Genomic DNA, 25782 nt, shown 5'->3' on the forward strand with positions numbered 1-25782 from the left:
AGAGCCCCAACCATAAACAAAACAAAAGTCTAAACAATAAAACATGCATTCAACAAAAGAGCTAAATTACAATCATTATTGTGATATCATTTGTTGCATTTCTTGTTTGTTTGTTTTAAAAACTGGAAGTGAGAGAGAGACAGTATACATCTGAACAAAAAAAAGAATTGCAATTAGTCATATTTTGTATGTGGTGACGGTATATGTGAAGCAGACCATATAACCCAAACTTCCTCACTCTGAGACCAGCTTCATATCATCAACTTTTCTATTTCCTCTTGTTTCCTATAAACTCTTCTGTATGTAGCTTGAATAAAGACATTGAATAATTTTCTCAAAAACCAGAACCAAAGTGGCCTGTCACTCAGGATATTTATAAACCTCTGGTTTCAATTCTTTTGTTATATTTGTTCTGTCAGTCCCTGGTGGGCTTCCCAAACCCCCATATGGGAAACACTGATCTATAACGCATTTGTTTTTCATTTTCACAATTTTGTAGATATGTGTTCTGTGCTAAAAAATTGGATACTATTTTTCTCCTCAGCACCCTCAGTGTCACCTCTTACTACTACAACAGTCCAACATCACACCTGATTTTTGTAGTCTGTATCCTGGGATACATTTACGCATTAACGTAGTCAGAGAGTTGTGATTGGGCAAGCTGTTGGGGTTCTTTATAGCAGGGGCATTTTTATTTATTGAAATCATAGACTGTTAATATGAATGTGATATTGAAATTCAATTATCCTGTAACGATTTGTCAGAAGGCCTAAAACGTGACTCAGCTCCAGGTCTCAGTAGACTGAAAGTTAGGCTGAGACAGGATTTCCAGCATGGCAGCTGCTGCTGATGAGCCTTCAGAGCCTCAGTCAACCTTTGGGCAGCACTCTGCTGAAAGTGAAGAAGATGAGGAAGAAGAGTGGGTGAATGACAGGAGACATAACTTACTTCTTGTAAGTTGATTTGATGATCAGGCGGAAAGGAGAGCGCTACAATCTTCTTTAATTCAAAATCAGAGTAACAGATGACAAATGACTTTGACATTTTCTTCTGCTGGAAGCAAAATCAGAAAATGCTATGTTGTTTGTCTCTCTTATGCTGTAAATAGCTTACCTAGAGTAGTAGCCTAGTATTTTAGCAAAACTCTTATATCTGTGCCAGTTTGAAGTGTAATGATACTGTAGGCAAAATTATATCCCGACACTTTTATCACCACGTTATCTTCTGTTTGTGGCCTATATAAGATTCAAGATTCAAGAATTGTATTTGTCACATGCTCATACAGATGTGCAGTGAAATGTAAAGACTGTTCCGCAAGGCCATGCAATAACACTCAAATTACTAATACACACACACATATATATATATATATACAGTAAAATAGAATATAATGTAAAATTTAAAAAATAATTATTTGATATGATATGATAATATTGTAAACTTGTATTTGCTTCTATGCATTTCTTATTTGAAATTGTGATTACCACTTGAAAACAAGGACTGTATTCCAACAAGAAAAGAAACATGGAAACACTGTAAACAGAATACAGATAGACGAGGCAAATTCTAAAGTCCCACAGTAGGCCCTTTTCATTTTTGTCTGGGTCCCTCAAGCAGCTTGATTAAAAGAAGGCTGTTTTTACACCTTTTAAGATTAGTCTTACTGTTTGTCACCTAACCAGAGAAGATACTGGGGTTTTCTTCCAAAGGTATTTTTATTGAAAGATAATAACAGGAAATAGCTTTTACTGTACAGGGAAATATTTTTATTTTCTTCACCCCACCCACCCTTAACAAAAACACTCATACATGTTGCAAAACATCCAAACATGAGAGAAGCCTAATCCAGACGACAAACAACCACAGCTGTACCTAGAAGTCACATTCTGAATAATAAAACATCAAGGTCAACAATAAACACATCTGTACAGATAAGGGCAGTCCTTCCTGCGAACTCTAAAGGAAGCTGAGTTGCATTTAAGAGTTATGTTGGTATATAGGATGCAGTAACACACCCCAAACTACCCCCCCCCCCCCCCCCCCACACACACACACACACACCCAACAAAATACTTGGACGAGAAAGAAAATAAATAATAATAATAAAATAAAATAAAATAAAGAACTTTACAAAAATAAATAAATCATACCAAGAAAAATAAGGAAAGAAAAAAAAGAACACAGTAATAGGCTACTCAGATATGACAGTAGTGGGTCTGATACTGGGGTTTTTAATGGCTCTAAAATCACCTGAACATTATGTTAAATCCCCAAATAGAGTTAGAAAAGAAAAAAACACTTGTTTTCCTGTCCTCTGCTGCCACCTCCTGGACGCAGGGGTTGGTTGCCGGAGGTCGTTTCCATAGTAACAGAAGCTGTGTCAGTAACAGGTGACCTGTTTCGTGCTTTTGATACGGCTTCAATCGTCCAAATTGCCAGCTTTTCTACACAGTGAGGTGAGCAGTATGTTTACAAATTACTGACCTGCTTGAATCATGGCTGGACGAGGTGGTGTGACGAAACTCGACGTCGATGTTTTAAGTACCGAGCAGCAAGAGAAACTCCGAGCGTTCAAGGTAAAGAGCTACATTAGCTGTTCACACCTGCCTGGTGCCGCAGTGAATTACGCCGCTGATGAGGAGCCTGAAATTACATTTCCTTTTTTTTTATTCTCAGGTGAAAACGAGAATCGACAACGAGAGCTATTTGAGGTCACACCCGGAAGTAGAGGTTTTAATCGGAAACTTTCTCAGGTTGGTGGGTCTTTTTGTTTGCTAAATTTACACAATGGTGTCTGATGGCTTCCTCTGTTTATGGATAGATAGATAGATACGCTATCTCAACATTTCAGATACCAAATTAAATATGGCACAATCAAAAACGTGCTTCCAAAATGTTAAATTTAAAGCCTACTTAAGAAAAGGTTGTGCAAACATGTATAAAAAGCTATTCAAACAGATTTTAATTGCAAATATCTTCAGGCTTATCTCTCCAGAGTGCTATTTAACACTGCTGTTTTCTATTATTATAATAAGCTCTGTGATTGGCTGGCAACCTTACGCCTGTATTAAGACCATGATGTAATTCCTGGATTTGTTTGGGAGCCAACTCTTTAATTTTGAGAGAGGGTGTTGAACTTTCTCAACCTAACATGTTGCATACACATCTGACGGCTTTTTCTGTTAGGTGGAGCCAAAGATCTTAAAAACACAATGTTTTGATGTTAGGCTATTTAAAACAATTTGATGCTAAATTAAATCAAATCTATGCGCATGTGAACTATCACAACTAAGTTATTCCTTTAAAAAGGCCTGAGCTTTTAAAAATATTAATGGGTCCTGAAGCGTCCATTCAGGTTCCTGTTGAATCCTAAAGTGTGAAGAATACCTTCAGCTGACCAACTTTTAATGTGCGTTACTTTTTGAACGCTTAAAGGGCGTGGAATGCTCGATACAAGTTAAGCGCTGATAAAGTTACTATTTGCATATCTTGTCATCCTATCACAGAGACATTCTTCTCAAAAGACCTTCTGACATCCATGAGTTTGCTGCAGGTGAGCACACAACACACACACAACACACACACACACACACACACACACACACACACACAAACAAGTATATGGTCAATTGTTTATTGTAATGTTTTAGATAGCACATTATTATAATGACATTTTCTTTGTCTGAGGTGAGAAGGTGTAGGTGATATAGTATTAAAAAAAGAACAGTGCTTGTGATATTTTATACAACTAATGAGTATAATGTAGGTAGTCTGGATTTTTTTTCTCCTTGTTTTTTCTTTCTACTTCATCTGTTGACTGAAATCAATCAAACACAGATTAAGAAATAACTGATGTTATATCAAAGTTTATCAAGTGTGTTGAAAATAGTCAAATAAAATAAAATCAGAATGCACTTTTAACTCCAGTTTGGGTAAAGAATGCTGAAACCTAAAGTGCCAAAACTTTGCAGTGAAAACTAAATGGGTCTTTCAACATTAAGAAAAAAATGTGAACCATTTCTTAAAGTCAATATTATCCTTAAAGCAAACCCTAAATGAGAAGCTGTGAATGTGTAAAATGAAGATGCAAATTAATACAACTCTTCACACACACACAAGCATATCCTTGCCTACAAACACGTGTTTGTGGTGTTTTTCAGATCACTTCACCAACCCTGACCTTCAGGTGGTTACTGGCTCAAAAATGGAAGGAAAAAATGACGAGGACTGAAACACGTCCATCCACTTTCACGCTACTTATCCTTTGTGTCTGCACAGAGTAAAACATTCATGGACTTAATCTCACAAATGTGCTTTTCCACCCTCTGTCAGTCTACAAATTGTCCAGCTAACAGCATTATGTGCAGATTGCCATCATACATATTGCGGAAGCCACCTAAAGGGACAGATGATAACAGTCGTTCCTAATGAGTGTAATTAGAGGTTCATTGAACGCTTTGCTGTTTGTCTCATCATCACCATGATTGTGAAGAAACAACTGAGTGCTGGAGATTTTGTCTATTGCCACCTATTCCACCAAAACGTTCAGCTTTCTTTCACCTTTGCCTTCTTGATGGCCTTAACAGTAAAATGTTCTATACTTGATCCCTGACTGTCTGCTAATATTGTACAAAAATGTGGACCACTATCTGGCATACAGGTGAGTCAGGTAAAGAATAGCAAACAGACTGAGTTACCCTTCCTTTTAAGAGGACACATACTGCAACCATTCAACCGACCATTCAGCCATCGTGGCTGTTTTTTCCAAGAGCTTGTGCTTCATGTTTGCTTATTTCCTCAATGGAGAGAGTCAATAGAGCTTTTAAAATTTGTTTAACTTCCTTTGTATGTGGCTGTGGTGTTTGGATGTGACTTTAATACCCAGCCCGGCTTGTTCTGCTGGGATTTGTTTCGATAAAACATCGAAGGGGTAAAATAAATGTTCTGTTATGAAACCTCAGAAAATAAATGAACTTCCGCTCCTTTAGTCGTGACTCCTTCCTTTATTATTCAGCGTGAAACTTTGCAATGTGTCAGGGTTTGAAGTCTTTCAGAGTTATATGAAATGATTGGGTTAAACATGATTATCTTACATTTTTCTAATTGTGTTTACTCATTGTGGAATTATAGAAGGCATCCCAACCTCTCTCTCTCTCTCTCTCTCTCTCTCTCTCTCTCTCTCTCTCTCTCCTCTCTCTCTCTCTCTCTCTCTCTCTCTCTCTCTCTCTCACACCCACACACACACACAAGCAGTGACGTTGTAACACAATGCACCTGCTTTGAGTAAAGGTAACCACATAATTAGCTCATCTCAGATGTGAGAGAGCGAGGCAGAGGAACAACATACACTTTGTCTACATCTTGATTTTACATCCTGCGTTGTGTCTGGAGTCTACCGAGAAGCAGGCTGAGATTCTGTAAGTAAATGATTTGAATGTAAATCAATAATGTTTTTATTTTCTTTCTGCTGTGTTGATAGTTTCAGGTTTGTAATTCAGTTAAAGTAGTAACTTTTAAGCATATACAAGTATGAAACGTGACTTTACGTTAAAATTGTCTTATTTATTATCTTCAGTATCATATTATTTCTTATATTTTACTTTATTTAAGTTCTTGCTATTTTGCTTTATTTCCCTTGTTAACATTTTTTGCAACAATACACCTAAACATATTTCTTGTATGTGTAAATGTACTTGGCAATAAAAACGATTCTGATTCTGCTATCTGGAAAATGTATATCTATTTTGACTTAACTGACTTTCCAAAAGACTGAAAAAGGAATTGGAAAAATGTGTTATTAAAGAGCTGCTATGTATTCTATTATTATTGGGTTATTGTTTTTTTAAATGATTTTAGGTAAACACAAGGCATATCCAAATGAGAAGTCAAATGAACTGATAGTTTACAGTCAAATTTAAGATAGGTAAATACTCAATGCAAATCCTTAAGTATGAACTCCAATAAGAAAGACGCTTTGATTAAGTCTAATCCGTTTGGAGAAGCTGAAATAAAAGTTCCTCACGGCACATCATGTACATTATCAACCTGTTTATCACAGCATGTTATCCCCCACAGTCCATAGAGCCTCCCACAGGAAGAGTTATAAGGATGGTAACTATAGTGAAGTTTGATCACAAAACCACAGAGGAAGAAGTTAGTTAGAAAGCTGGAGGTGTCTCTCATGGAGATTTATTCCATAACAAACCTCTGATGAAAAATAATCACATGTTTCCATTTCTGTCTCCAACATAGAAGCACCCTCTTCTTCTCAACATGGCTCCAAAAGGAGGGACATTTTTCTTCCTGCTCATGGTTGCCTGTGCAGTTTCATGTAAGTCTTCACAGTGTTTCCTCTTGTACGTAAATATTGTTTAATTTGAACCTGACTGTGGGTCTTCAGGTGATAATTGTTGTTTGTTTGTTTTTTTCTGTTCAGCTTTGAAACCTGATGATATGCCCAGAGATGTGCAGGCCTTCAAACACATGGCCAGAAGACTGGTATGTAATTTCTCGAGTGTGCTTTGTAGAATATGGAAGTAGTTTGCAAAACAACCATGTTTGATACATTTACATTTTCTACTCCCAAACAGTCTAGTTTTCTTTTTGCTAGAGTTTTCAAACACCCTTCTATAACACTCTTCTACACAGACGTACTTTGTATTAGGATGCCATCACAAATGGAGCTTAGATTTTGTCCATTTCAAGTATTTGCATTGGAAATCACATCCGTCCTCTCTTTTACGATGCAAAAAGGTTTTGAACTACACAGCACATGGTTTCTGTGTTGAGTCTATTTTTATTAAGATAGCTTATTTTGTTCTCATTTTACCAAAAGTTATTTAAATGCAAAAATATTCTCAATAATAATTTCTACTCTTATCTCTGAAACATTTAAAGTGATCAATTGTCAAGTTCAAAAATAAAATATTTCATTGTCTATTATTCCCATTCTATCCACAATAATATATTGCGTTATTTACTGTTATATCACATTACCTTAGTTCTAATAATCCAAAACTCTTTGGTTTGTTTATATCAGTTTGTTTTTTCTGTTAACATGAAGGCAAAAATAATAAGAAAAAAAAATCTTCCTTCAGCAAAGTGCTTTTAAAAAGTTAAATATTGTGTCAATAATGCTGTGTTCTCTTTTTATCAGATGAAGAAGTGCAAGAAAAATGGTAAGACTGAGTGATTCACTCTTCATCACAAACGTAGTCCTTCTTATGTTTGTGTTATTTGAGTACATTATGAGCATCCTCTGTTACATGAGCCACACAGTAAACATTTTTTTTTTAAACTCTAAGACCAGTCCTCATGTGTTTGAACTGTTCAATAATGAATATGACGCTTCTTGTGTAACAGGATCCCCGATGCCTGAGATGACGCTGCTGAACACTGTGTTTGTTGACAGGTCATTTTGCACGTCTCTTATTGTGAAAATCGCTGTCGCGTGTCTCTGTTGTTTGTTGTGTTTTATTGCCATACTGTTCAGGTTGTATGAACATGAAGTCATGTGTTGCAAAAAAATATGAAAATGGGCTCAACTGAATTTCATTTTTACTTGAAATGAAATAAATACACAATGAAATACAACACCTAATATGTAAGCCTTTTCTCTGTCAGTGAGCTGCCTTTAAAGGAAACAAATGAGGACCGATCCAATAGCTTCCTACCTACTTTCCTGAGTGTCTTGCTGTCAGTGTCTCCTGTCAAAAACCCACCGGGCAGAGTCCGTTTAGACGACATGGATAAAATGGTGTGAATGAATACGCAGACAAGCACCTTCACCACATAAGAAATATCATACAGACGATGTTTTATCATGTTTCCTTTGTGTGTTTAAAACCACTCCTGATCTGCAGATAATGGCATTCTCTCGCTCTCTCTTTTCCTTTTTAGACAAACGACATGTTGAACTGCAGGAATCTCCTAAACATGATCAATCGGATGAAGACCTCCCCTGTCAGTACTCTGCGCTAGTGTCAAGATCTTAAGTAGAGAAAACGTAACATATCCAATCAGTTCTCTTCTTATTCCTGCCATTTCTCATTTCCCTTAGGAATCATCGGCTACATGCTACATGAAAGCATTCATGGCCCCTATGTCCTGGGTAACTTTGAAGAAAAAGTGTGTGAACAACATCAGCTCAGACGACTACGACACACTTTTGTCGGCTGCAAAACCTGTGGTGCTGGACATGCCTTCTTCAAGAGTGAACCTCCCTGATGTAGCAGTGGGCCCAAATTTGATGAAGTGGTGAGGCTGAGTTGGTGCACTTACTTTCTTCAGTATCACTCAGAAGTTTCCTCAGAAATGTAAAATGTGTTTTTTGGCTGCAGGATGGGGATGCTGCGGTCGGTGTATGGTGTCATGTCTGCAGGACAAAGGACTCGGGTGTTGAAATGGGCAAAAGAACAGATCCTCCAGAACGACTTCAACTGTACAACAAACCAATCACCTGACTCAAAATCAAGTAAGAGAATATGGAAGCACTTCAATTCAGACAACACTTTGGACATTAAGAGATCCGGTCATGTATTCCCATCAATTGAGAGATAACATTTATTTTAAAATTAGATTCTTAATGCTATAGCAGAAGAGGAAAACAAAGGCAGAGAAGCTTGAACAGACAAAAAGTACACTAAATGAGAGTGAAGAAGAGGAAAAGTCCCTGAACATCTTTTGAAGTAGATGTTTATCAGAGAATGTTGAAGCTTCAGAGAAGGGAAACACAAAGATAACGATAAAGTAGAATCCATAAAGCAAACAGGAAGAAAACAACAGAGACCAGATGGAGGGGAACAGGAACTAGATCTGCAAATGGCAGCTTCTCTTATGCAAATGTTTTCAATTGTGTTTGTTTGGATCTTTAAATAAGATTAGATTTAAGGAAGCCAAATCAAAGCACATGCCACGTTCTACAGACAAGTGCTAGTGTTCAGCACTGATTATGAGGCAGGGTTGGACATCACAATTCCCTATAACTGTGCTAGTCAGTATACAGTAAAACATATCCTTGCATGTGAATGTACATCTGCTTTTATGTTACTTCCTCTCCATGCAGTATGAATGTGATATGTAACAGCTGTATTTATTTTGCAGCCCAGATGAAGCCCTGCAAGCCTTCACTGAAATGGATGAGCTCTGGAGTGTTGGATGCATTGGGACCTTTCATCTCTGGTTTAAAAAAAAAAGATGTTGACTCTTCTACCCGAGAAAAGGTAAGGGGGTAGAGAAAGGGGGAGTCTTGCAAGAACGGATAAAAAATAATGAAAGTATAAATAAAGAGAAAATAAAAGATTTGATGTTGATTTGTTTCCTTCACTTTCTCTTTTAGCTGTGTGAATTCTTCTTCTCAGTACACAATAATGACACCGGGTCGGGCAAAAAGCCAAGTGTGGCTAAGGACATTCTGCAAGGACCTCAAGAGTGCCCCAACTGTGCAGACTCTGTGAACAAGTGTGTATTCATGAATGAATGTGTGTATATGAGTGAACATCTCAGCTCTGTGTGGCGGCTTGGGGGTTTTATGAGGAGGAAAAGTCTTAACAGATAAGAGAGAGGGCATAGTTAAATTAAGGACAGGGGAAAAAACACCTTTCAAAAATCTGCAGATGAATAAATGCGCCAGATGTTATGGATAGCGGATTCAATGAACCTGTTGCAATAATTCAATCTTTACCTTATAGTCTCCTCAGACTCAGCCCACTGGCTTGTTTTTGTCCAGCCCATCAAAACATGACAGCTGACCTCAGCAGGAAACTCCTCCCTCAGCTTGATCACTGTGATGTCAACAATTTCCAAGTCAAAAAGGTATTACTTCTTTTACCCATTTCCCCCTCAGCCAGGACACACGTAATCAATTCAATGAATCTCTGTATCATCCATTTACTCTTTGTCTTTAACTCAAGCTAAAGAAGAACCTTGTTAAGTCTTTGATGTCAAACTCCAACACTTCTCAAGCACTTCAGGACCTGGGCAGTAGTGTTAACTTGTTGTCTCCCAAACAACTGTCCAAGTTTGCTTGCAATGATATCAAAGAATTGGTATCCAATGTTGAATGGACTCGTGGCCAGCTGCGCACACTGGTCAAGAAATGCCTGGGAGATAAGAAGGTGAGCCTGAGGAGCGGCTAAGGCTTTCCTCCTGCATGTTCCCCTCTTGCTCTATAATAACCTCATTCTGATTCCCCTCAGTGTAAAGAGGTGTCGGTTAAGGAGCTGATGGACCTTGGCTCAATCGCAGTAGGTTTGCCAGGATGTGTCCTGAAGCATGTCAGAGCCAAGGAGATCCTGAATGATATAGAGGGTCTGAAGAAAATCTCCAAAAGGATGAGGAAGGGCCAGCTGAAGGCCATGCTGCAGGGGGTGGTAAGGAGAGAGACGCAAGGATGCTAATTTGATTAAGACCATCTGTGAATCTCATGACAATTGTCTTTTAAGGAGTAAAAAAAAATTGCATAAAAATCCAGAGAATATAACAGACAAATATCATATTTCAAAATTACAGTTTTCATCCATTTTAAATATTGTTTAAGAAAGTAAAAAATGTTTCCCTGCAGATGAGTGAGAATGTGGACATATCAGAGCTGGTTCAGAAGCTGCCAGACTCCATGATTCCCAGCGTTTCTCTCAAACTCCTGGAGAAAGCAAGCATTAGCTCCTTGGACCAACTGAAGAATAAAACATTGACTCCAGCACAGGTAATCTCTAAATCGATGCTAATTATGAAGGATTTTGATGCACTCAGCATAAATGTATATGGATTTCAGAAACTTTCATTTATGTTTCAGTTACCTCTTCACTAAGTTATTGAGTTTAAAAGTTTGTTGTTTCAAATTTAGGCAGCTTTCCTGGCAAAGAAGATGTTCAAGCAAAAGAAGCCTTTGTTCAGGTGAGTACCTGTAGCTCTGAAGTAAAATGATGGAAACCCTGCTCTGGATAATGGCAATAAAAAGTCCTGCTGTAAAGACATCTGACAAGGCTCAAATGTTTTTATCATGACTTACAGTTGTTTATTCCAATAAGTTCAACTCATGATAACACATACAAACAACTAAAGAGCTCCTATTATTCATTGTTATAACTAATTATTGATCCCAAGAATATTTCCAGAACTCCATAAATATGTTTTCATTACTTATAACAAAGCAAAAAAAATCAAGCTTCAATAAATTCCCATGTAACACAGGACTATTGTATACATTAAAGATGTATCTTTTGGCTTTTTTATGACTTTATTTAGAGGCAGGACAGTGAATAGAGTCAGAAATCGGAGAGAGTGAGGAATGACGTGTTAAAGAAGGCTAGCGGTGGCCTGTTGTATATATTTAGTTGTGTTTATTACTGAGTCTGTTCTTGTTACTGTATGTTCATGTCTGTCATTCACATGCTTACATTTCAACATTACTGCCCAAACCAGGAAGCTCCGTTCAGTGCTTCAGGGAATAACCTGCAAGATGATTGATGAAATAGGAGACAGTGAAGTTCAAAACATGGTGCAGGACATAGAAGAGACTCCACAGTGGCTGCCCAAAGTAGCGGTATGTATTTACTTTTACATTCATTATGTATGCATGTAAATACAAATATAGAGAGTATGCTTGTTGATAACAAATTTCCATTTCCATTTTTTCAGGCAGGGTGTGCTGCACGAAAGCTTTTCGGTCGCTTGGAAAAAACAAGAGTTGATTATTTCAAAACCATCACTGATGATGAGATGGATGAAATTCCCCCAATCTTAATCCTTCAGCTGCCGTAAACAATGATTATTTTCTCTTCTACACTTAAGTGAGATAACTGTTGTGATATCTGCCTGCTCTTACTCTCTGTATCATGTTAAACTACCACAGGCCCGGGAAGCTGAAGGATCTGCCTGACTCTGTGTGCCCTGTCTTCCTGGATAAAATGAAAGTAGCCAACCTGAGCTCATTACCGCTCCGTTCCCCATCCCGCCCTGAAATCATCAAGAGAGCTCTGCTTTGCATTGCAAATGTACAAACAAGGAAATTATATGTCCTGCTTAACATTGATTATAAACATTTAGAGCGTGCAACTTCCTGAGATATTAACTGCAAATTTTGCAGGGGAAGAACTTCTCTGTGATAACAACTGAGGATGTCGCCACGATCCAACCGCTCTTGTGTGAGCTTTCACCTTCTCAACTGCGCCTCATGGCCCCCTATGTCCGCAACACCAGCCTGGAGGCAATGGCCTCCTGCCAGCAAATTCCTCAAAGACACATTGCAGATCTCATGAAGCTGATCATCGAGACTTATGGGTATGGCTTGACACCTTCCATTGATGCAAAAGTTGTTACAGAGAGAGAAAGCGAATGCATTTTTTGTTGTTGCAGGAGTTCCTCTGATTGGTCAGCTGAGACTCTGGACAAACTCGGTTGTCTCCTATTTTTGGATGACAAAGCCCTAGCTGCTCTGCCATGTAAGGTGTGTATCCTTTGTTTCTCAAACATGCTTGCCCACAATTTTTCTTAGTTTATATCTGGTCTAGATCTATCAAGACTTACTCAAAACACAATACTACTAATACAATTTACTCCCTACTGCCATGCACAACCCCATTGAAACAATCTTGGATTTGCGCCTCTCAATCTGCTGCCAGATACCCCACAATATTTTTTTTATATTTTTATAAACGCCGCCTTTGTTCAGTTACTTTTTATTTAAAAAAAACAGTTGTTGTCATTTATTGTTCATTCTGAACAATATTAGACTTAAACTTCCTTACATTTATGTCAATTATCTATTATTTCTCTATGGGTAAGTATATATAACAGGTCCAGTATCCCTTGAGCCAGATAATCTGTTGCCTTTGTTGGATATCAGGAACACAACATGACTACAGCAACCTACTTCCCCATTAAATAATGAAAAAAAAAAACCTTATTTTTTAACAAAGAAATATTAAATAAAGTATCCACCCTTGATTTAGATTTTCAGTTGTAAATATGCAGCAGCCAGATTTGTAATCACTCCACAGGCAACAAGTGAAGTTCAGGATTGTTTTTAGTGATCTTTTATTCAGTAAATGAAGGTGACTTAGCTCCTGCTTAACATTTTAACTAAACCACTCAGCAGCCTTTTGGAATTCAAATTAAAAACTGCTTGTTATAAAGTGAGCCAAACTCTGACTCAAACTGTTTTTGTGTTACCTGCCTTTAAAAAGGTCCTGCAGAAATTAAGTTAATTAACTTACATACCTACTTATTCCCCTCTCTCTGTCTCTGTTAGCCATGGGTTAAGGATGCTCTTTATTCCCTGATGTCCTCCTGCACAATCCGCGCTCTGGGAAAAAAACTCTTTGAATGTACCACCAACACCGCATCGAATGCTGCACGCAGAAAGAGAACCGGTAAGAAGGGATGCTATGTGTGTTGTTGTTGATTCTTGGTCACTGATAATGTGCATGATATTGTTGATGATGTATTATTGCATTGAACTTGTGGATTTTTTATTGCTATGTCTCTTTTTCCCGTCTCTCTCAGTGAGAAACACCATGGATGCTAAAGTACCAACTGCAGAGATGATTGAAGAACTTCAATCTCACAATGTCTTCTGGACACATGCAGATCTGGAGAAGATCTCCGAGGAAACCTTCGTTACCACTGTGGAAACACTTGGGGATGTCCTTGACTACAGCCAAGACCAACTGGATGTCCTCAGTGATAAAGCAACTGAGGTGCAGTGGAGACATTGATTGAGCTTCTGATTCTTCCTCATAATCACAATTCATTTGGATAATAGTTACTAATGTGTATTTCTACAGACCTTTGGCCCGGTGTCTCAGATGAATGAGAGTGTGGTGATGCAGCTGGGATGTATAATTCAGGGTTTTTTGGCCAAAGACCTGTCCACTCTTCCCTTCTCACTGGACTCTCTGGAGGACATTTCCCACTGTGGCTGGACAGAGTCACAGGTAACATATAAGAACAGCCTCACATGTACATGACTATTATACTGATATATCATGTCACTTACTTACTCATCTCACGTAGTTGGAGCTGGTGTGGATGGCAGTTGCTGGACATGACAACATAACAGTGCAGCAGCTAGAAGCTGCAGACTTGGTCTCACTGAACCAGTTCATCTGTGGCCTCAGCTCCAATGAGATCAATCAGATCAACGTCGACACCTTCAAGTTTGTGCTCCGTACAGAATTCTCCTAGGATTTATTCATGACACCCTGATGACATATAAAAATATGATGACATATGAAACCAATTTTTTTGATAGGTCCACAGATAATGCACTCTACAGAGCATAATACAATATTTTGATTATTTACAAAGAGTACAACGAAACGATGGTCCAATGCTTTATGTAACATATATATATATATATATATATATATATATATATATATATATATATATATATATATATATATATATATATATATGTGTGTGTGTGTGTGTGTGTGTTTGTCACAGGGAGGCTGTTGGCTCAATAAATGATATTCAGTGCTCCTCTAAGATTGCACAGCAGTTGAAAAATATTGCTGTGTCTGCGTTTGGAAATCCCAGTACCTGGACTGAAGCTGAAGTGTCTGACCTGGGCAACATCATTGGTTAGATGTTAACCTCTTCTCTGTGTTTTCTGCAGGATACTAAACCCTGTTGTATTCATCCACTAAAGTTCTATAAGCTTTTTTCTTGCACAGAGGCTTCTTTTAGTCCTTGTGTTGTGGGCTCACAAAATACTGATACTTTCTCTCTCTCTCTCTCCCCACCCCCAGCTGGACTGAATGCAACTGACTTGGCCTCTATAAATCCACCAGTCTTCTCATTTCTCAGATCATCCAGCATCCCGCTCATTACACCAAACAACTTCGCTGTAAGCAACTTTCTCTTAACCTTGGGGTTTTTTCATCTTGACGTGAAAAGTTCAGTTACTTATGGACAGGTATTTGTACTTACCGTAATTTGAGTATTTCAACTGCAACCTCAGTTTAAATATTTGTTTTCAGATCAAAGGTGTCTGAAATCAACTTTTTGATATTATTTGACTGAACTAAATTTTACTGCAGACTGGAATGGTTTAAGGACTCAAATGTAGAAATGGTTGACACGAACTGCTCAACACTTAAGCTGATCAAATTGACCTCCTTCTCAGTCAGTTACAACAAAAATTATGCTATATGATGTTATAAGTCACTGTGTCAAGTGTTTACATGTGTGTACATTTTTTTCAGATTTTTTTGCTCGGGTAAGATTTTGAATGCATGACTTTTGTAGTAGCAATATTTGATCATTGCTACACACAAAACAGGACTCAAACTGTTTCCACCCATCTGACTTGCTGTCTCCCCTCCAGGCACTCACTGATGATCATCTGAGAGCTCTTGGACCTGACAATGCTGCCATGGTAACCAGTGAACAGCAGGCTGCCCTTACAGAAAAGCAACGTTCTGCTCTTGAAAGTGCCTTGACAGGTGACACCAGTTCAACACCAGAACCACTTCCGTCCAGTCAGTCAGGTAAACAGAACCATCTGCACTTTTTTAAATTCATACAGTCAATCGATATATATTTTCTGTACATAGAAGCTTAAATTAGATCTGATTTCAAGCATAAAAAAACATCAAGGCTTCATCATGGATGAAGATACCAAACATAGATACCAAAATCTAGCTTCTTGTTTTACAACCCTAAACATCTAAAAATGAACAAGTTAGTCGTAGTCACTGATGAACTACAGTACTTACTAAACTCAAGTCAATACTCCAATACTTTAGTAGATGTACTTGTGTAAAAAAAGGTGCCCAAGCCTTTGCAGAAAAATGGGTTATATACTCAAAAAATCTAACCTTTATTGAAAAGTCTTTGCATTCAGTCTTCATGCCTCTCTTATTCAGGAGCTCCGTCACTGGCCGTGGAGGGAATCTTGTCCTTCATGAAGCCCCTCCTGTTCCTCGTCATGAGCTTACTACTGCTGTGAGAACAGAGTCAGCACACACTACTGCAAAACAAACACACGGAAGTTGAAGAAAGAAGAGAGTCGAATGTTCATTCTGTTTGAGCAGTTTGTGGATTTTAACATCAACATAACAATATAATCAAATGACCTAGGATAAGAAGTCTTTTATTTTTATCAAGCTTTAGATTCTCAGCCTCTTTTTATATATATATATATATATATATAAGAAAGTATATTTTAATAGAATGATGTAGAATATTTAATGTTGGATCTACGGATTTCCTCTGTATAGGATGTATTATGTTATTATGTATGTCTGATGTACTCAGAAAATAGAAATTGAAAATCTCAATAAAGAATATTAAAATAACTTCTTAACGACACAAAAAGGACAAAAAACATTAATAAAACGAGACAAAAAAATTCCAGTTTTTATGTCTTTTAATTTTTTTTTCCCTTTTTAACATGGAATTTTTTTTTACAAACATTTGGTTAGAAATCGTCTCGTCAATGCAGAAACAGACAGTTAAATATAACAGTGTGTCTTAAAACATTGGATGATCTCCTAAGTAGTAAACACAAGCACAAACATGTCAGACACTGAAGGGGTAGTAACTCTTTCTAAAACAAACTCACACGAGTGCTCAGATTATGTGCGTCCTTTATGGATCCTGGGGCCGCAGATGTTTTAGACAAGCATCAGCTTGCACAAAGTCATAGAAAATAATAAAACAAACAGCACTGAAACCATTCATGTCTTTGTATAAAAAAATCTATTCTGACATTGTGATTTGACATCCCTGTGTTGATGTGGCCTGTCAATCACTAAAGCCTGATCTGTGCCTGTCACTCCATGAGCAGCAATAGACGATTGATTACCAGAAATGAAGTCCGTTAAGCTGAAGCATGATAATTCTATTTTTAAGCAATATCGAAGATGATTAAAAAAAAAAAACCTAAGATCACATGCATACTAATGATCAGTTTACAGTAATCCAAAAAAATATGATTTACAAATCAAAAGTCAAAACACACAATATTATTTCCATTTCAAGCACACTGAGAATACGCCACATTTCTTAAAGAAGCATTAAAGTCCTTGTAAATGATCAGAAATCTAAACATTACAATGTGTAATAATCAATGGCTGCGTTTAAAGTAACTCGATCTCAGTTGAGTTCATGCAGTGATTGCAAATTCAGATTGTACATGTGTGGATCTCACTTTTTAAAAAATGAACAAAACGGTGAACTTGCAGACATTTTTTTCAATGTCCTCATCTTATTATCACATTTGCAACTATTTTTGGGGATTTGTTAGAATTTGTTATATTTGAATGTCAACTTCTGGATCTTTTTTGGTCTGTTGTGCCACAGAAAAAAATGAATTTACCAGGTCAGACCAATCACTGCTGACATCAATTACTTCTCCCAGTTATAGCGACTGGAAGCTTATTTCTTAACAGAATATTTAAGGGCTTTCATTAATGGGCCTAACGTTCAATCCCCATAATGCTAACTCATTGGCTAAAAGATAGTAGTAGGTAGTAACAAACATTTATTAAACTGAAAATGTCAAAGATTGTAACTTTAAAGATATAATTCAATCTAAAAACGTTAATTTATCTTTTTGAAAATAGATGGCAATACGTATCAAGTTTACAGTAAACAGTGACTAAGCAAACGTGTTCTTAACCAGCAAATTTTCGAAGATATAAAAAATAAAGGGCTTTGCAGAGAAACTATAAAGCACCTTAAAAACTCCTTTATAGGATGACAACATTGAAATCACAACAGACACATTCCATTGCCTAGCAACATTCAATTAAATGTATCACATTAAGGATTGGTTCCTGCATTCACAGTCCAGACATAATTCTGTGAATACAGTCAGAACAGAGAAGTAGTCAGACTGCCTGCTCACAGACCAGAGAGAAGCTCTGATTTCATTATGATGAGCACAGAAATGCAGCATGATGCCCTGAGAGTCACAAGCAGAAGGTTAGTTATACTGAGCAGTCAAAATCAAACTACTCTATATATTCAAACAAATATTTGGATAAATTAGTGCATAGGTGTTAAACCAACACTTTGATGAGAAGTCGATGACAAATAAGGCACTTGAAAATATTTTGTCATCACCTAACCGCACTACTTTAGCCCACCAATGGCATCTCAGGTAGTTTTTCCTGCATTTCTTGCAATAATAAACGCCATACCATGAGTTCTGAAGTGTGTGTTTAGATCTGAAGACTTTTCAAACTGCTTCCCGCACACCTTACATGTAAGTGAGCCCTCTTCTTCAAGCCCTGGAGCTATGGAGGACGGCGACGCTGGCGCAGAACCGTCCAGAGAAGTCTTATCATCGTGGTTCCTGCCGTTATTGTGAGATGGTGCTGAGTGCACGCTGACTGACTGCTGCTGGTTTTCATTCAATGCATTTCTGATTTTGTGAGAGATGAAGCGATGGCGTGACAGGGCGGAGGTGGACGTGAAGCAGGCGCCGCACTGTTGACACTGCTGACCGCCACCCTCCGTCCCTCCTCGCTGGTGCTGGCTGATGTGCTCCAGGAACAAGGCCTGGTCCTCTGTGGTGAAGCCACAGGGGGCGCAGCGGAACCCAGACTCAGGAGGGTAGTAAGAGGGAGGAGCAGAGGAGGAGGAGGCAGACTGCAGCTTCTTCACTGGACTCACCCCATCTGCTGAATCCTCATCCTGCTCCTTCTTTACAGCTCCTCTGCGTCTCCGGGAGGCCCCCAAACTGCTGTCCTGCTCTGAGGAACTGTCTGCCTCATCTCCAGCTCCCTGGGACCAGAGGAAATCTGCTGTTAAAACCATCTGGGTGAAAAGTGTTGGGACTTCTTCATAAAGCAACAGAGTGGCTCACCATCAGTGTGTCAAAGCTTTCAGTGTCCATTCTGTGTCTCAGCTGAATGTGCCTCTCCAGCAACGCTCTGCTGCTGAATGTTTTCTTACCCTTATTACAAAACCTACACAAACAAAAACACAAACACACTTGTAATCACAACTGTGTGTCAGGAGTTAACAACAGGAAATGAATTGAACTTGGCACTGTCTGAGTTGAATGTTTCCATTTCAATTATTGCCACATCTGCAAAACACTGATTTTTTTAAATAACTTAATTACAGACTTTTTGATTGTCAGTTCAGACAACCTGTGTTTTAATGAGGATTAAAGGGATACTTCACCCACTGAAACATGAATCTGTATTGACATTGGGTCATATATTTAGTAGAAATGTGAAATAAGCCTTCTTGGCCCAGAAAAGGCAGAAAGTGTCATGTGGATGAAAGTCACCAAATCCCAGATGCACAGCACTGCAGGCCACTCCCACTAAGGTCAGGTTTATAGACATATTTACTTCAACACATAAGGCCGTTTCCTCAACTGACTCCGAGATTTCTTCCAGAAGGAATTGGCATCTTGGACATTCCTGGCAGAAAACAGACTCTATGTCTGTGTCCAAACAGTGAAAGCACCGACACTACCAGTCCGCCCCAGCTCGAGCCGGCCCCGGCTCCTCGTTCTCACTGTCGCCGACAGGCAAGGCCTTATGTCTCGACTGCTGAGCTGGCAGCGGCCGGCGGCGGACAGCAATATAGCCGCGCGACGGTTGCTGCCGACAGGCCAGTCTTGTTTCTCGGCTGCTGCGGCCTGCGCCGGCCAAGACACAAGACCGGCAGCCGTCTCACCACTATACTATATTTTTTCTCCATAGAGCCTGTTAGCATAGCTTCCAAGCAATATGGCAGATGTTAAGTTTCCATTCTGGGAGTGAGTTCCCACCCACTGATCTGTGATTGGTCTGTAGCTTCAGTGGTCAAAAATATGAGGAACTAGTGATGTAGTTTCACCCCGCTAACCACAACAGCTTCCGATGACGCAAAATGACGATTTTTACGTCATCAGAAGCTCCTTTTCAGACTTAGAAATATAAAGATTTCCCGTCTCCGGGGGAAATGAGGGTGGGATGCACGACCATTCAAAAATACTACCAGGTTTCTAATGATACAAAGCTTAATGCAAATGGGTGAAGTATCCCTTTAAGGAGGAGGAGTGTGGAAAACTCACTGGCAGCGAAAGCCTCGACTGGTGACTTTGTGCTTGTCTCTGATGTGACGTCTCATACTGGAGGTGGTGGTGAAGGAGCTTTCACACTTGTTACAAGGAAACTTCTTCAAAGTCTGCACAACACAAACATCAAAACAATCATGATTACATCTATATGATATTAAAACAACAGACAAAAAAAGAAAAGAAAATAGAAACAAACAGTCAAAATGGAGTCCCAGACCTTGCCATGTTGTTTGGCCATGTGGGCAATGTAGTCCTCTCGGTCTGTATACTGCGCATGGCAAGGTGCACACTTCCACCCAGAGGGGGCCTTAATCCTCTCTGGCTTAACTTTCTCTTCTTTCTCTTCATCCATCCAGTCGTCGCCATCTGAGCTCTCTGACTTTAGAGAAGGCCGTGATCGAGAGGAAGCAGCTGGAGAAGGCAGCTCCTGCTTTAACATCGGAGTCTTATGAGTCTGAGAAAATAGAGAACATGGTTAAATACAGCAGGGAAAACAGGGAAATGTATGAAATAATGCATAAGTATGTGTTTACCTTGTAATGATCAAGTAGAGAATTCCTCTGAGAAAACAGTTTGGTACACCCAGGGCATTTAAACACTTGCACCTTCTGATTGGTCAAATGAGTGTCAAAGTGGACGTACAGCAGGGGCTTGTTTGTAAAAACTGTGTCACACATCACACACTTAAAGATCAACCTGAAAAAAGAATGAAAAAGTGAGTCAGTTGATAAAAAAGAAAAGAAAGAACATTTATCATGATGAGATGTTTGTGTCCGTTTGTGTACATTGTCTGTGCGTCGGTTAACAGCGGATGGTTGCTGTTGATGTGGGTCTGTATGCTGGGAGCAGATTTGAAAGCCATTGGACAGCTGGGGCACTTGTGGAACATGTCACAATGAGCCTGCTGGATGTGAGACTTCACTGAGTTTAGTCCTCCAAACACCACCAGGCAACTGGAACATCTGCTCAGAAAACAAAGAATTGTAGAAAAAGAATAATAAGATATAGTTGCGGAGTCTCTCCTTTCTCTTCATCAGTCTCCAACTGAATGATTCTACCATGGATTCCCTTTAAGTATGTGGCATTTGATAGCCTGTGCACTTTCCTTGCAACAGCCAGAAAAAAACAGGTGCATTAGGGGTAGAGCAAGGGGAGATTCAAACAAATACATTCTGATGGTATATTTATCTTGGACGGATATAAAATAAATATGAACCAAAGAGGGCTGAGTTATCCCCTTCTTATGAAAATGACAGGTGTAAGGTTATGTTAAACTTGACCACCGAAATCTCATCAGCTCATCCTCGAGCCCATCCGTTTGTGACAAATTTGAAGGGGCGTGCCTAGAAACCTTTAAACAGTCTGGAAACATAATACGTGTGAAGCACCTTTCACTAGTATTGACAGAAAAAAAACACAGAAAATGTCTGCAGTAGTACAAGAGCACAGTAGACTTTGGTTTGACTGAATGACATGGAACGATAGCCCACCTGTATCCAATGCGACGTGCAAAATGCAAGCAGGTGTGTTCCAGGTGTGTTTGAAACCGAGGCTGCTTGGTGGTGCCTCCGCACTCTGGGCAGACGTGTGGAGAGCAGCCTTGGTGAATGCGCTGATGAGCTGTCGCACTGCAGCTGTTGGGCAGGAGCATGGGGGGAGAACACTCGGTGCACGGCTGAAGAACAAAACGGGAAGACAGAAATGAAGTTGGAGTTCATGTCAACATCATTTAAAAAAATGTTCTTGTTTTGTCCTGAAGAAAAAAAAAAGACTCACTGTGGTTTGTGCTGGTCGGATTTCTTGAAAATGCTCAGCCACCTCCTCTTTGCTGCTGAACTGAGCCTGACACTCAAGACATTTATTACTAATGTACTGCACTGCCTCCGATTTCTTGTTGGACACTGCTTTATGTGCAGAGGGTGTTGGACTTGAGATGGCTGTGCCTGTAGAAGGTGCCGACACTCCTGAATAGGTGGACAAAGGACAATGAGACATCCCTCTTGAGGAATCAAACGCAAATAAACCTTTATCTAATTCCACTCCAGAATTATTAAAGAACAAAAACTATTTTCACTTACCTACAGCTGTGGATTCCTGCTGGCTAATCATCTGCTCCACAGGTACAGGTTTCATGACCAGGTGTGAACACTGCATGATCAGGCCTTTCTCCTTGTGCTCTCTGGCATGTAAAAGCAGGCTGCACTTGTTAAAGAAGGCCAAGCGCTTGGCACAGTGATTACAGGTCACCTCAATCCTCAGCGAGCGCCTAGCATAATGCCGCACTAAACTCTGCTCCAGGGCGAAGGCATCACCGCACTCCAAACAGCGGTAACCCTGCAGGGGAACAAACATGGTACATATAAATGACTGTGTATGAGTAATAAAATAATGATAAACTAATACATATTATGTCAGTGTGAACATTGTGAGCCATGAGACAATGTATTATGTAATATCAGATGAGTTACGCTGCACACATCCACTTCATGCTTTACATCTTCACTCTCTAGTTAGGCTGATATCTTTATCAGATAAAACGTTTCATGCTGAACAAAACAACCAGATCAGCTTCATCATGTACTCCTGTGTGGTCAGAGCCCCTTGTTCCTGTTTGAATGATTGGGGGTCTATCAGGCTGGCACATCTTGACTTTGCCCACTCTTCTTTAAAAAAGCGCTCCAAATCAGTCAGATTGATGCACATTTCCTGTGCACAGCCATCTTCGGTTCAGATTTTCAATAGGTAAGTCCTACTTTAAAAGCTGAACTTGATTTGGGGTATATTAGTCACTTTAACTGATGGCAGTTGTGTTCTGACTACTTTTTAACAAGAATTTGAATATGATTGTTTAATTCAGAACACAGTCATACACCCAAATGTGCACACAGTAATGCAACCATATTATTATTAATCTGAATGGATTTATTTTTGTCTCAAATGTTTACATCACATTTAGACTCTATATTCAGTGTATTTTAGAGGAAGGGCAGGTCAACGATCACAGGCAGAACAGACTGAAAACCATCAGAATTGTTTTGATATTGATCCAAGGTAAGACTTTCAGTACTTTCCAGTATTTCCCAATCAAAAATCAAGAACAGCCTACCTGTGCAGGAAGAGGGAGGCCCCACTCTGCAGGAAGAGGAGAGCTCAGATCTGGTTTGTAGCTTGGTAGCAGGTTCTTGTTGTTAAGGATCTTGTTGAAAGCTTCCACCAGGTTGGTCTGACTCTTTGATATGATCGCCCCTGTACTGTTAACTATGGAGGCAGGTCTGCTGCTGCCTTGAGAGTGGAGCAGGGGTGATGGTGCTGGGAGTGTCATCCCACCCTGCAGACTTTTTGAAGTCAGGCTGCGAGCGTTGATCCCACCTGGGGTGACTTTAGGAAAGGAAACAGAGATGGAAGGCAGGGCTGCAGTTTTAGTGATGCTAACAGCTGTGGGGGAAACTTTAGACTTAGTGTCTGTGTCTGCAGCAGGTTTGTATTTGGCATTGAGGAGGGTCTGGGATTGCTGTGCTAATTCCCTCTTGGATCTTGTGTTATGACGCTCCGGTGAAGGTTCTGAAGCATCCGCACCCTTGACAGTGGCTTTTCCACCTCTTTTAGGTGTTACCCCAGTCACCGTCCTTGTGACGCTGCCTGTAGACATTTTTATTTTAACTTTGAGGGGACGCAATGGAGTGTCTGTAGCATCAGCAGGCATATGATTCTTAGAATCAGAACCACAGCTCTCGGTTAAGTTTTCTCCATCTCCAATCCTATCTTTACTCGGTTCCTTAGCTTCTCCCAACAGTTTTACTTCTCTGGGCTCCGTTTCCATGGGCTCATCTTGAGGTTGAAAGTCCTTGTGGTTTGCTGCTAGGCCTGACGTTTGAGCAGAATCAGGGCCGCTTCTTCTCTTGGAGACTAAAAGACCTGTCTCACTGGGTGGTGGGCTCTCAGGTGAGTCCCTCTCATCAATCACATGTTCAGGGTATTTCTCCTCTTGGGCTGATCTAGAGGTCGTGCTGACAGAGGGGAGGTTGTCCGGGGGGCTTTGTGGCAGAGTAGCTGTGGAGGGAAGACTGAAGGAGGAAGATGGTGTCTTTTCCTCAAATGTGGATTTAGGATTTGCAGGTTGCAGAAAAGGAAGATTAGGAGGATTAGAGTCAAGATTGGTACTTGACATGGGAGACTGAAGGAGCTTGGTCTGTACTCTTGCTCTGTGTTTGAATTTTGGAGGGGAAGACATTTCAGATTCTGGGCTCTCCTGGATCACCAGTGGACTTCCTAAATCTAGGTCTGAGTCGTCTTCATCTGAGTCCATTACACGCTTTATTCCAGCCGGAACAGACCTGTTTTTCTGGAGAGGGGAGGGAGATAGATTACTGAGGAGACAAGGTTCCTCCTCTTTAGGGGAGCACGGAGGGTGAGGACTGATGGAGTGTAGGGATGGAGGTGATGATGAGTTGGGGTTGACACAAGCAGAAGACTGGAGGTGGAGGATAGGCTTCAAGTTGTTCACTTCATCCGTAGTGTTCTGGACCGACCCAACCTCAGCGCCATTATCACTTTGACCCTCATTAGCAAGCTGTGTCGATTGCAAGGGTGAAGAGTGAGGCCACTGCTTTGTGTTGGATAGTCCTGAATCCCTTGGGGCAGACTCCTCAAACCCATTCGCAATCTGAAGCTCCTGAACAGACTCAGCAGACATTTTAGGAGAAAGCCGCAATGTCTGGTCACTAAACTTGACTTTAACCTGAGGGTTCAAACCGATGCTTGAGGAATTGTCGGTTTTATTCTCCACGGACGACGTCTCCTCCTCTTCGTAAGACTCAGACGGCGCCTTGTTCTTCACAATGACACTGACCACGGGGGGCTTGCTCTGTGAGGTCGAAGAGGAGGCGAAGCATGAAGGAGACCCAATCGCTCGCTCATCTCCATCGGCGCCACCTTCATCCTGTTGCTCCTCTGGACTTGACTGAATGGCCTCTTTGGCATCGATGTCTGGGATGTCAAAAGCTGCCAGCAAGTCATCAAAGTCTGGGGTCTTCATGTCCCCCATTGCCAGCAAGGAGGCTCACACCTAATAAGCAAATCAAGAGTTACACCTCATCCTTCATGTGGTATGTGGCAGTTGTTTTTATGTCATTACCAAAAGCTAAAGACATTGATCAGGTAACACAGAGTAATGTTAATCTAATCATCACACCAAAGATTAAATCAGATCAAAAATGTGACAGCTGGATTTACATGTGCGTCGACAGATACAACATGAAGAGACGAGTTGTTATTCTCTGTCTACGTTGTGATTATAATAATAAACAAAGAAAGCATTTAGAGTTTGACACATTTTTTTCGTTTAAGCAAGTGAAACTTGACAAACTCTAAACTAGCTGCAACAAGTGGCTACCAGCTAGCTTAATGTTAGCATTGTCTGCTAGCTGGGCTTGCTACCGTCAAAAACTCACATTAATGTAACACTTAGCTAACGCGGCTCTACGTAAACTTTGCATGTTACACGTTATGTTCACCCTTTTCTGAATCTAAACTAACATGCTTTTATTAATCTTATTTACCTGGTTGCTTCGCGAAGTTGGTTCCTGACTTTTCTCTGTGTCGCACAAATGTCTCGTCACCAAGCAGCGACGACGGGGGTGACTTCCCAGGAGCTTCCCAGGTGTTTACATGTCTCATGCACAAGAGGAAATAAATGTAGTGCGACAACAAAATCACATGCTGCCTTAAAGACAAAAACCTTACCAACAGGA

General features: G+C 39.9%; 3 protein-coding genes across 3 annotated transcripts; 2 read left to right on the forward strand and 1 right to left on the reverse strand.

Moving 5' to 3' along the window:
- The first annotated feature begins 2359 nt into the window (after positions 1 to 2359).
- Positions 2360 to 4987, forward strand: LOC109990034 (regulatory subunit of type II PKA R-subunit domain containing 1). Its single transcript, XM_020641986.2, has 4 exons — positions 2360 to 2576; positions 2677 to 2753; positions 3507 to 3553; positions 4161 to 4987. The coding sequence occupies exons 1-4, from the start codon at positions 2496 to 2498 to the stop codon at positions 4229 to 4231; spliced, it is 276 nt and encodes a 91-aa protein (XP_020497642.1). The 5' UTR covers positions 2360 to 2495; the 3' UTR covers positions 4232 to 4987.
- A 231-nt stretch (positions 4988 to 5218) lies between these two features.
- otoa (otoancorin) lies at positions 5219 to 16159 on the forward strand. Its single transcript, XM_020641941.3, has 29 exons — positions 5219 to 5417; positions 6253 to 6331; positions 6437 to 6498; positions 7157 to 7178; positions 7363 to 7411; positions 7624 to 7756; positions 7900 to 7962; positions 8060 to 8256; positions 8340 to 8473; positions 9103 to 9221; positions 9338 to 9459; positions 9690 to 9813; positions 9912 to 10115; positions 10197 to 10370; positions 10562 to 10702; positions 10844 to 10893; positions 11422 to 11542; positions 11638 to 11756; positions 11852 to 11993; positions 12086 to 12279; positions 12355 to 12445; positions 13250 to 13370; positions 13504 to 13697; positions 13785 to 13934; positions 14014 to 14156; positions 14449 to 14585; positions 14754 to 14851; positions 15332 to 15494; positions 15873 to 16159. The coding sequence occupies exons 2-29, from the start codon at positions 6274 to 6276 to the stop codon at positions 15953 to 15955; spliced, it is 3408 nt and encodes a 1135-aa protein (XP_020497597.1). The 5' UTR covers positions 5219 to 5417; positions 6253 to 6273; the 3' UTR covers positions 15956 to 16159.
- Positions 16160 to 16357: 198 nt separating this feature from the next.
- znf687a (zinc finger protein 687a) lies at positions 16358 to 25698 on the reverse strand. Its single transcript, XM_020641943.3, has 11 exons — positions 25591 to 25698; positions 23139 to 25097; positions 22111 to 22366; positions 21809 to 21996; positions 21523 to 21707; positions 20818 to 20994; positions 20566 to 20728; positions 20250 to 20486; positions 20027 to 20139; positions 18821 to 18923; positions 16358 to 18738 (listed from the first exon to the last, which is right to left on the reverse strand). Exons 2-11 carry the CDS (start codon positions 25074 to 25076, stop codon positions 18109 to 18111), a joined length of 3990 nt encoding a protein of 1329 aa, XP_020497599.1. The 5' UTR covers positions 25077 to 25097; positions 25591 to 25698; the 3' UTR covers positions 16358 to 18108.
- Between the last annotated feature and the right edge of the window lie 84 nt (positions 25699 to 25782).

The sequence above is a fragment of the Labrus bergylta genome, chromosome 8 (assembly GCF_963930695.1).
Source record: "Labrus bergylta chromosome 8, fLabBer1.1, whole genome shotgun sequence".
In the NCBI taxonomy this organism is placed as follows: Eukaryota; Metazoa; Chordata; class Actinopteri; order Labriformes; family Labridae; genus Labrus; species Labrus bergylta.